The sequence below is a fragment of the Alosa alosa genome, chromosome 16 (genome assembly GCF_017589495.1).
Source record: "Alosa alosa isolate M-15738 ecotype Scorff River chromosome 16, AALO_Geno_1.1, whole genome shotgun sequence".
In the NCBI taxonomy this organism is placed as follows: domain Eukaryota; kingdom Metazoa; phylum Chordata; class Actinopteri; order Clupeiformes; family Clupeidae; genus Alosa; species Alosa alosa.
The window spans coordinates 13,257,626-13,270,125 of NC_063204.1; the positions used below are offsets into that span (position 1 = coordinate 13,257,626).

At 47.3% G+C, this 12,500-nt stretch overlaps 1 protein-coding gene across 1 annotated transcript in view; it reads right to left on the minus strand.

The window, feature by feature from the left end:
* Positions 1-2,724: 2,724 nt before the first annotated feature.
* LOC125309733 (roundabout homolog 3-like) overlaps positions 2,725-12,500 on the minus strand; it is a 61,038-nt gene continuing 51,262 nt past the window's right edge. The window contains 8 exon segments of the mRNA XM_048266819.1: positions 2,725-3,535; positions 4,489-4,652; positions 4,752-4,952; positions 7,512-7,622; positions 7,710-7,864; positions 8,289-8,513; positions 10,713-10,839; positions 11,514-11,804. Coding sequence (XP_048122776.1) covers positions 3,527-3,535; positions 4,489-4,652; positions 4,752-4,952; positions 7,512-7,622; positions 7,710-7,864; positions 8,289-8,513; positions 10,713-10,839; positions 11,514-11,804 — 1,283 coding nt within the window. The 3' untranslated portion in view covers positions 2,725-3,526.

The following is a 12,500-nucleotide window of genomic DNA, read 5'->3' on the forward strand; positions in this document are numbered from 1 at the left end:
TTTGTGCGCCTCTCCGACGCAGGTAATGTTTTACTTCATAAAACTCCGATTGGAGACACACTCATTTGCATGAAAACCAGACCACTTTCCAGTTAGCCCAGGGAGCTTTGAGAGAGAGCGAGAGGGGGAGAGAGAGGGAGAGCAAGCTGATTGAGGAAATATCATCCAGGCCTATATCAATATATCAATACCCCTTGTCACATACTTTATAACCTCGTAGTACCCTCCATCCCTCAACCTCAGACACACCTCCCTGTCCTAAATGGGTAGGAACTAAGTCATGCATGTGTCACATTTGTATTGCTTTGTGTGCCGTTTCCGAGATTTTATTAAACATCTCATGCTCATCTGCCTGACTGCTCGCTGCCGCCGTCATTTCGAGGCAAATGGTGCGTGAGTCACGGCGATCAAATTTCCCCTTGTCAGATCTGACAAGCCGTGCTGCCGCCGCTTGCACGCCTGTTCGTTCGGCTGGAGAGAGCGAGAAATCACACAGATTCTAATCCTCCGCACAAACAAACAGAAATCACATCGCTGCACAATGAGCGACCCCCGACCCAAGCATGTGCTGTACACCCTGCGGATTATCAGCCCATCTCTGCGGATTCACACACGCCAAATGGCTCAACGCACTATCTCTATCCCATCACAACCCCCAAAATGAGATCTATGCGCTTGTGAAGAGAGCTGTCTTCAAAAAGTGTGCCTTTCATGGCCCGTTGATAATCCACTGTCCCATTTAATGAATTAGGGAGGCCTTGATCCCCCCCTACTTATTCCCCCCTAATGCGGTGTTCTTAACTCCCGCGCCATCACGAAAAACAATTCACTAAAGTACGGGTCCAAACGTGACCCAGTTTTGGGTCGGCTGAGCAGCAGGGAGTTTAACTACACAACAAAGACACAAACTATCACCTTTGATCGCAGCTACTCTGGGTCAAGGCAGGCTTGTGCCAGCGCAGGGAAAGGGACAGGCAGCAGTTACAGTATAAAAGCACAGAGACATCACACACACATACAGAAACAGGGGAAGCTCTTTTTATGTTCCAATCTCAACTGTGAAATCACAGTGTTTATTCAGTACATATTTATATAGTACATCTGCATGCTTGTAATGAAAGTGGTGATTTGATGATTGTGCGTGTGAAAGTGTGGTGTGCCGGTGAATGTGTGACTCTCAATGTGTCTTCCTTCATGCAAAAAGATTCATACCGCCTCTTTTAGATGTAAATGCACTTTTAATGTTTGTTTGACCATTCTGTGTGAAGTTCTGGATTATTCCCTATTCATTTCTCAGTACATTTCTGTTTTACAGAGACATCACCACAATGGAGGCTGAGCGGTGAGAGACTCCCCATAAGAACTGGGTCTGATCAGTATAGCGCATTGTAGAGCCGTCACACTCGTGTGCAGCATCATTACTCTTCCCACAGCCACATACACATTCTTTCCACAGCCACACACACACACACACACACACACACACTCCTTCCACAGCCACACACACACACACACACACTCCTTCCACAGCCACACACACTCCTTCCACAGCCACACACACACACACACACACACTCCTTCCACAGCCACACACACTCCTTCCACAGCCACACACACTCCTCCCACAGCCACACACACACACACTCCTTCCACAGCCACACACACACACACACTCCTTCCACAGCCACACACACACACACTCCTCCCACAGCCACACACACACTCCTTCCACAGCCACACACACACACACACCTCCCACAGCCACACACACACACACTCCTCCCACAGCCACACACACTCTTCCCACAGCCACACACACACACACTCCTTCCACAGCCACACACACACACACCTTCCACAGCCACACACACACTCCTCCCACAGCCACACACACACACTCTTTCCACAGCCACACACACACACACACACACTCCTTCCACAGCCACACACACACCTCCCACAGCCACACACACTCCTTCCACAGCCACACACACACACACACACACTTTTCCACAGCCACACACACTCCTCCCACAGCCACACACACTCCTTCCACAGCCACACACACACACACACCCTCCCACAGCCACACACACACACACTCCTCCCACAGCCACAGCCACACACACTCTTCCCACAGCCACACACACTCCTTCCACAGCCACACACACACATACTCCTTCCACAGCCACACACACTCCTCCCACAGCCACACACACACACACTCCTCCCACAGCCACACACACTGCTCCCTGAGCCACACAATCACACTTACTCTTCCCACATCCACACACACACACACTGTCAGTATCCACAGACTGAACCAGCACTAAAAGGCAGATTCATCTAATCTCTATTCATTTAATCCTATTCAGTCACTCACACAAGCACACACACAGACACAACCACACACTCAGTCCCCCACTGAGCGACAGTGACTCAGGAGGTTGAGGAGTCTTTGAACATCGTCCCAGGTTTGGACCGTCCTGTGCTCCTGTGGAGATGTCCTTTAGCACGACACTGAACCCCACACCTGCTCCCAGTGTGCAGATTGGCATTGGTGTGTTTGAAGGAGTGAGAGACAATGACTTGTAAAGTGCTTCGAGTGCTATAATGAGTAGAAAAACACTACATAAGTGCTAAATGCAGTCCATTTGCCATTTACACACAAACCCCAACACACACACACACACACACACACACACACAGCCACACAGAGGCATCTTCCAGTTTGCACAAATGCTTTTATTGAACGGCTTTTACAAATAATCAAACGTGACACAAAATATAATTTATTCAAACGAAACAGTTTCTACACAGCAAACACACAATTGAAATTACAAGGTTGTTGATTTCTTCCACAGGCTAAGGTGAGAGGGTGGAGCTTGGCAATCAAACAGGCAGAACAACCTCTCGCTGGTCAGAAATACACACGGCCTTATGAATGACACACACACACACACACACACACACACACACACTCCCTAGGATATAGCTTTCAGGGCATGTGGAATAGTGTTAATTACTGTGCTGGATGATGTCTGTGGTTAGAAGGCGGGCACATTTACAGATGACAGCACGGCGTAGGAGAGAGGGAGAGAAAGAGAGAGGGAGAGAGAGCGAAAGAGAGAGAGAGAGCGAGAGACAGAGTGCATTCGAGAGAGAGAGAGACCAAAAGAGTTCTCCCTTTAGACAGAAGCGGTATAAAGAGAGTCTGCATTTTACTATGTACATGTGGAGCTGGAGAAAATGGCTTACACACACACACACACACACACACACACACACACACACACACTCTCTCTCTCTCACACACACACACACAAACATAAATATCAAATCAACATACAAATATAGAAGGGAAGCTGACATTGGCGGAGCTGATGTTGGCGAAGCTGAGGGTAAGCTCAAAGAGACGTCGTTTTTTCTTCATCTCCATGGAAACCAGCCCAAGCGGCACAGGGTTGGTGGTGGTGGAAGCAACTTTTTTGGGATGACTTTATCAGCAGGTGACCTCTGGCTCCCCTCAGATGTGCTGAGGATCCACGCACACACAAACACACACACACACACACAAACACACACAGCAACACCACAGTCAGAGCATCTCTCAGGACACCTAAGAAACATCACTGAGGTGGACCAGTGACCCAGTCAGCCATGCTATCATGTGGACCACTGACCCCTTCAGCAGTGCTATCTGGAAGCACACATGGACAGGACAGGTATGGCCTGCACCTGCGTCTGCGTTTGCACCTGTGCACTCTGTCCTGTCCTGCGGTAAGGAGGTAGTTTGCACCTGTGCACTCTGTCCTGTCCTGCGGTAAGGAGGTAGTTTACTCTTCCTCCCCCCAGACGATGAGACCAGAGTGAAGCCTCGTCACTTTAGCTCTGCCACATGGAGCCTGTGTTATGATGGCTCTGCCACATGGAGCCTGTGTTATGATGGTTCCAAATAGACATGATGGAGTTCCAAACAGGAAATGAAAAGTTGTTTTTGTTTTTGTTTTATTCCGGTGCAGTCTGCGCAGGATTAAGGTAAGTTTTTGTTTATGATCCACAATCCTGCCCCAAAGATATGCAAGTCTCAAGTAAACAAACAAACAAACAGCACAAGTAGACTGCTGTGGTTGCCAGCGAGTTATACAGCATGGCCTTTAGCACCATTGTGTTGGTTTAAAACCTCTGCGTCTAATGATAACAATTCTAAGCACCTTCTAAGCAACTTCTGAGTGACAGTGTGAATGTGCTGGACTATGTGTGTGTGTGTGTGTATGTGTGTGTGTTTCACTTGCTCTCACCAGCAGCTGCTGGGTGTGTGTCCCATATGAGTGTGTGTGTGTCCTATATGAGTGTGAGTGTGTGTGTGTGTGTGTCTTACCTGCTCTCACCAGTGTACCAGTGTCTGCTAGGTGTGTGTTGCTCTTACCAACAGCTGCTGGGTGTGTGTGTCCTATATGAGTGTGTGTGTGTGTGCGTGTGTCTTACCTGCTCTCTCCGGTGGCTTCTGGGTGTGTGTGTGTTGGAGGGGGAGCTGAGAGAGGAGAGGCTGCCCGACAGAGAGGACCTCCCAGTCAGAGAGGACCCCCCCTGACCCCCTGCCACATCTCTGGCCAATCCGGTCAGCTTACAATGCAGCAGCAGATCCTCATCTACAGACCACACAGCAGAACAGGCCAGATAAGACAGTCTTCTCTGTGTGTGTGTCTTTCTATGAATAAATGTGTGTGTGTGTGTGTGTGTATTCTCACCCTCTGGGTTCCAGCGTGCAGGTCTCTCCCTGCGTCTCTCGGTGGATCCTGCCAAGCTGTTGCCCCTCTCCTGCCTCCTCTTGCCCCGCTCTGATCTGGCCCCCTCCATCCTGCCCCGCTCTGATCGGCCCCCCTCCATCACGTCCACTAGGAGCTGCAAGGGCTCATGCATGGGGGGCGGCTCAGGGGGAGGGGGCAGGTCTGCAAATGTTGGGGGGAGTAGGGGCATTAGTGTACCTCAAAACACCTCAAAGACCCTCCTGAGTTAGAACTAGGGCTGTGCGATAAACGATAGCGATATGTATCGCAATAGACATGTAATCGATATCAATAAAAAATACGTTCGATAGAACATTCGATAATTAAAACACACACCTCCTGCCTTACGTTGTCCATAAATAAATAGGCTAAATATCTTGCATTGTATGTGCAACTCTACCAGAGTAGGCGATAGAAGTAGGCCTACCTCAACACAGACTCTCAATGAGTCCTTGCCCCGTGCTCTCTCTCTCTCTCTCTCCCTCTCAAACGGCGCATCCCTCATGCACATGTAATCCAAACATTCACAATCGTGCAAGAAGACTGGCTAAATTGCTATTAAATCTGGTTAGCATCATTAGCACGCTGCACAAATTTGTTCAAAACTGTTGCATTCAAATTGACTGCTAAGTTCTAATTATTTCAATCCCGATGCAAATGGAAAAGTATTTTCCAAGACTCAAACGGGCCTGTCCCAAGGAGAAAAAGTATATAATATATATAAGTATAAAATATTATTTGAAACTTAAAACACACATGGGGAAACTGAACAGTAACCAGTAGACTATGATAAACTAGCAAATTAAGCTACTTTGTTTACAATATTTCCAGGCTTCAACCAGTGCTGCTTTTCATTCAGACTTATGTGCACATTTATTTGAGTGTTTTTCGTGATTGTCTTTCCCCTGTTTGCTTTGATTGATAACTGAGGTGATTAAAAATCAGAGGAAGGTTAAGTTTAAAATAAAAGTGTTTAAATTGAACTTTTTTCCCCTTCTGGTCCTTATCTGAAATAGATTTGTTTTAAAAATCAATAATTATCGATATTGACCGATATGAAATACTTATATCGTGATACAGTTTTCAGCCATATCGCCCAGACCTAGTTAGATCTGTCTGTCTGTGCGTCTGCCAGCCTGCCTGTGTTTGTAAGTGTGTGTGTGTATGTGTGTGTGTGAGTGAGAGAGAGAGAGAGAGAGAGAGTGAGTGAGTGTGTGTGTGTGTGTCAGGGTTTCCGTTGTCCGGTAATTACCGAAAATTTTCCGGAAAAAAAATGAAATGTCCAACAAAATTAAATCTCTATTAAGATTGTCTTGGTAGTGTATAGCTTTAATTGATTGCCTGTCACTTTAAGACGTTTGAGGGAACCTTTGCAATTGTAACACAGTTAAAATGCTGCTGATCAGAGCCATAGAGAGCCATAGAGATATCTCTATGGCTCTGCTGCTGATGTGTGGATGCAATTCATAACGTTTTCTACATAGTTAAAATAAAGGTTCGTACTTCTCCTTGGGACAAGCACTTTTGAGTTTTGGAAAACACTTTTCCATTTACATCGGGATTTTGCAAACATTCAGTGTCAGAGTCAATAAAATGAGCCCTTCAACGAAATTGACAAGCAGCTGTAAGTAGGCTAAGCATGCTAAATTCAACATCCAAACAGTATTCTAGCGTTAGCTTTGAGATACTGCTTGATTTCTGACTTAGTTTAGTCTCAATGTAGCCTACTATGTTGTGATAAGACCTTAGCAGAGTTCACTTCAATGCAGCAGTTTTGAACAAATTTGCGTAGCATGGTCAATGATGCTAAAAGCGGATTTAATAGCAATTTAACCAGACGCCTTCTATGCAATGCTTCTATGTGGCAACAACAATCCTTCAACAATCGTGAATATTTTGTTAAATGCACATGCAGAGGAGTGGCAGCGGTTACTTAGAGAGAGGCGGGCGGTAAGGAAAGGCTGGATGCGTAAAAGCGCAGCTCAATGGCAATGCAAGGATTTAACCTTATATTTAATTTAAATGAAATTAAATGAACTTAAATTAAACATAGAATATTAATCTGTGGCGGCCCGCCACAGATTAGTCAATGTATGGGAAACACTGGAAACATTTCTTAATTTATTGTTATCAAATAAAGAGGCATAGCCTTAGGGGGTAGTAGTGTGAGCGCTCATTCTTGTGTGTGCGCATCTGTGCAAGTTAAACAGTGGAACCACTGGAAATAACGTGGGTAGCAGCAACAAACAATGTAGCCTTTTTAAAACAATGAACGAAGCGGACTGTCCATGAAAACATACATACTGGCTAGATCTTGTTAGGCATGTTTACGTAAGTTAGGCTAATGAACATGTTGCATTCTATTCAGCCTGATTATGTCATTCTTTAAGCTACATAGCCTGTCTCCAGTTTTCCTCAACTTGACTAATTAAGAAGCGATAATAGGATATTTGACCGGCATATCATCAAAATGTCCGAAAATGTCCGAAACGAAACGAAACCTCTGCCGGTCACTTTTACCGGCACCATTTTTTTCTAGCGGAAGCTCTGGTGTGTGTGTGTGTGTGTGTACATGTGAGTGTGTGTGTGTCCTACCTGCAGTGTTGTGGTGCTGGCGTCTGGTCTGTATGTGTGGTGCTGTTGTGTCTGTGTCTGTGTCTGTGTGTGTGTGTGTGTCTGTGTGTGTGTGTGTGTGTGTGTGTATGTATGTGTGTGTCCTACCTGCAGCGTTGCTGTGCTGGTGTCGGGCGTGGCCATCCCTACAGGGCTTCTTCTTGCCTCGCGGCTTTGGAGACTGTGAGGTGACATCAGGGGAGAACGCAGAGAACTGACCTATCAGAGCACAGAACAGGGTTAGCATTCCTAAGGCTAAGCAGCTCACATGTAGCATTAAGTCATCTACTGTTGGAGACCACCCACCTTTCCCAGAATCCTCTGGGGAGATTCCCTCTATCTGCATGATGTCACGCCAGTGGCCAGAGGGGTGTGGCTGAGTGATGTCACCTGACTTGTGATTGGTCAGCAGAGTCTCACAGGTTTGGTGGGAGGGAGAGCCTGGAGCACAGGCTGGACTCCTGTTAGCCAATCAGAATGGTTACGTCAGAACTGATCTCACAGAGGACAACCTAGAGGTCTCAGCATTTAAAATTAAACAGTAAAAATAGATATTAGAAAGCTAGATACCGCATTGTCCGTCGAGTTCTATTAGGTGGCATCGTAAACGTGGCCGCCATATTGCTGGGGGCAACACCTTTACTGTCTATGGGAAACACTTGCCGGCAATCAGAGACACATGCTCCTCCATTGGCCTCCAATGATTGTTGCCCCCACCAAGATGGCGGCGCTATTTACGTATGTTCTGGAGCCCAATGCGGTCTCTAGCTTTCTAATATCTATGGTAATAAAACCCTCGGATCTCCTCTCTGTCCTCATATTCCCAGTGCAGGGCTCTCTGGCGCACCCTATGGGAGGGGGAGGGGAGGTGCGAGTGCACCCTACCTCATCAGGAGGTCGAGGTGGTGCAGACGGGAGGCGTGGCTATCGCGAGGCTCGTCGTGGGGGGAGGGGGTGAGGCAGGCGGTGGACTGTAGGCTGTATGAGGTGCAGTAGGAGGGGGTGTGGCAACCCCTCAGCGGCAGGGTGGGGGTGTCACGGTTCAGAGTGTCCATCAGGTAGGTCCGCTCCGGAAGAGGAGGGGCCCAGTCTTCCTCATCCTCCTCAGAGCTACAGAAAGAGAGCAGGGACAAAAGAATCAGCCTCTTCCTCTGAGAAAGTGAGAAAATATGTTTCATAATCAAACGTGTTTCATCGTCCTCGTCCTCAAGTCTCGAGAAAGCCAAACATCGACTGCTTCATTTATTTGTTTGTTGACTAGTTTATTATATAAAGGGGACCTGTCCCTGACCCGATGCTTCCTGTTGCTACTGTAATGTTCCTGCTGTACACTCCAGCCTTTATTGAACTGCACAGCGCGGATAGGCAAACACACAGTGGCGGCAGCTGTGAGGAGGCCACACCAATGCAAAGCAGCATACCTAGTAGACCTCATGTAAACAGCCGTCATGGCTGAACACGGACGCTTATCCATTAATCTCCTCCGTCATTCAGCCTCGAGGTCACAAACAAGGTCAGTGTCACTTTAAAAAGGCGCCTTTATAATATTATATAGAGTAAACAACTCCTTTAAAAAAAAAAAGCTGCCAATGTTCTGACTTGATCCAGAACAGGCACTCTGTGGTCCATTTGTAATGCAGGATTACGTAACCCTGCCCAGAGCGAAAGGACCGCGCTGGACACGTCAGAGCACCAACTGGCTGGGCCTGTCACATCACAGCGCAGATCAGCAGAGACACAACAAAGACATGAGCAGAATTAAAGAATTCACTGATGGAATCTAAGAGAAAATGAGACCATGAAATTGTGCAGACCAACACACAACACACTTAAAAACACACATAGCAGAGTTTCACACACTACATTCACATACATATGCCCACACACACACACACACACACACACACACACACACACCCCTGTCCAAGTAAGCCCCTTCCCTGCGGGCGTTTGCCCCGATGAGATGTGGCAGTCCGTGTGCCTGCAGTCGTCCGAAGCTGCAGCTCTCCTCTTCTGCTGCAGGCTATACTTGGGGAGGATCAGCAGAGGCCCAGCAACTGGCATCTCATCTCCACAACTTTCTCTCTCTCTCCCTCTCTCTCTCCCTCCCTCGTTCTGTTTTTTCCTCTCTCTCTTTCCTGCCTCTCTGCCCCCTCCCCTAATCTGTCTGTTCCTCTCTCCTTCTTCACTCTAACTATCTATCCCCCCATCTCTACTTCCCCTCCACTCTTCCTCCCTCCATCCCTTTCTCCCCCCTCTATCTCCGTCTCCTTCTTGTCTCGTCTGTAACTTCATTACCTCGTGCCAGCCTGAGCTGTGAGCGCTGCTGTGTTAGCGATAAGATACGATGGTGTGTGTGTGTGTGTGTGTGTGTGTGTGTGTGTGCGTGCGTGTGTATGTTCTGGACATCTGCAGTGTGTGTGTGTGTGTGTGTGTGTGTGTGTGTGTGTGTGTGTGTGTGCATGTTCAGGAAAGCTACAGTGTGTGTGTGTGTGTATGTTCTGGACATCTGCAGTGTGTGTGTCCGTGTGAGAGAGTGTGAGTGCGTGTGTGTGTGTGTGTGTGTGAGCACACACTCTGAAAGGGTTCAGTGGTGGGGCAGCTAATGGCTCAGCGGCCTGTGCTGAGCAATAGGGGCAGGGGCAGGGGCAGGCACCGAGGGGGCAACACTCTGGCATATGAGGTCCATTACAGCACATTACCCTGGAGCCACTCCCATCAGGAGACAGCACAGCTCCTAACACCGGCCGCACAACGCACATCCATATTTCAGCAGAGACACTTACGTTAGTGGGAGGTTAAAGTACCTGAGTTAGTGTGAGGTTAATGCACCTGAGTTAGCATGAGGTTAAGACATCTTAATTAGAATGAGTCAACTGTCAATGCACCTGTGTTAACGGGAGGTTGACACCTGACACACACCTGAATAAGCATGTTTCTCGGCATGTTTGGGTATTTGGAAATGATGTTATGAAATGATTTATGGTGGCAAAAACATCCATGGGGGGGTTCTCATCTGCTTCGCAGCACAGATTAGGACCCTGGCTTATGGCCGCTGTGTGTGTTCTGACCTGTGCTGTTGGTCTCTGCTGTTCTCGGTGTGTGTGTCTGTGTGTGTGTGTTCTGACCTGTCCTGTTGGTCTCTGCTGTTCTCGGTGTGTGTGTCTGTGTGTGTGTGTGTTCTGACCTGTGCTGTTGGTCTCTACTGTCCTCGGTGTGTGTGTCTGTGTGTGTGTGTGTTCTGACCTGTGCTGTTGGTCTCTGCTGTTCTCGGTGTGTGTGTCTGTGTGTGTGTGTGTGTGTTCTGACCTGTGCTGTTGGTCTCTGCTGTCCTCGGTGTGTGTGTGTTCCCTGGGCTGCCGTTGAGACGTCAGTGCCAGCACATCTGCCCAGTCCAGCGAGCCACCCGACTGGCATGAAGACGTCATCAGCTTAGCTGCAACACACACACACACAAACACACACACAAAAACATGTTAAGATATACACACACATAAACATGGAGTATATTATCACACACACATACACAATACTGTCACTTTTTATTCCAAATTTAATCGATTGTGTGTGTGTATGTGTGTATGCGCGTGTGTGTGTGTGTGTGTGTGTGTGTGTGTGTGTGTGTGTGTGTGCCATACTGTCTGTGTTGTGGTACTGCAGCTTGGTGTATTTTGTTGTACTGTGTGTGTGTGTGTGTGTGTGTGCATTTTCTTGCCTAATTGACAACCATGACCATGATAATTGATAATATAAAATGAATGTGCATCATGAGGAAATTATAAAAAATCTTTCAGAATGCTTTCCATTCTTGAACTGCATCGAATTGCATCGAATCGCATTGCATCGAATCGTACTGAATCGTTTTTATAAACATGTATCTTTTCTTGTATCGAATCGTGCCCATGTATCTAGATGCAAATCGTATCGTATTGTAGTTTGTAACAAAATATTTGTTTATTAATTTGTGCACATTTGTGTGTGTGTGTGTGTGTGTGTGTGTGTGTGTGTGCCATACCATTGCCTGTGTGGTGGTAGTGCAGCTTGGTATACTCCATGGTGCTGTGTGTGTGTGTGTGTGAGAGAGAGAGAGAGAGAGAGAGTGTGCCATACCATTGCCTGTGTTGTGGTAGTGCAGCTTGGCATACTCCGCGGTGCTGTGTTCAGACTGCAGGGTCCAGGCGTCCAGCTCTCGCTCCAGGCTGTAGAGGTCGGCCTTAGAGAGCAGGGCGGAGCTAGCGTAGGGGTTGGTGCGCTGTGAATAATGGGACGTGTAGTCCGGCAGCTCCTCCTCTTCCTCCTCCTGCTCCTGCTCGTGCGGGTTGATGGTGCTGTAGATTGGGCCGTCGTTGGACGAGGGGCTGAACCGCTCACCGTGGCTCAGGTACTTAGAGATGCCCACTGCTGAGAGAGAAGGAGAGAGGCCAGAGTCATGCCATGAGCCAACCCTGCAGCTAACGTTAGCTTACATTAGCTAAGAACTGAGCTCTACTGGGAAACTAATATTAGCTCAGGACTGATCTCTAGTCTAGCCTACAGGGCAACTAACGTTAGCTAAGGACTGATCTCTAGTATAGCCTACAGGGCAACTAACGTTAGCTCAGGACTGAGCATCTGCGAAGCACATAAACCCAGTGTCCCCACAGAGCTATTTGTCTGCATAACTAACTCAGGACTGACTGCGGAGTTTACTACAGCTTCACACATAGGTAGCGCTGTGCGCAAAAAAAAAAAGCCACTCAACTCTTTCACCAGCCACTATAGATATATAAAATGATTAAAATGTGCCACTGTACAACTACTATCCATGATGTGCTACTGTCCAACTTGATCTAACTATACTGTGTAGCCTACATAATCTGATTTTAACATGTACAGATATGTAGGCTATATTTAACATTTATTTTCTATTTGGTCTGTTATGAAATCATGCATTGACCCATTTAAGCACAGCTCAGTTTTAAGAAACTTAAATACATGCATGCTTAGCATTTTGTGAAAAGAAATCATTAAGGCTACATTGACAAACTCTTAACTGTGAGCTGCCTGTATATTCTCTGATTCTAATATTTACAGATATATAGGCGATGTAAGCACAGC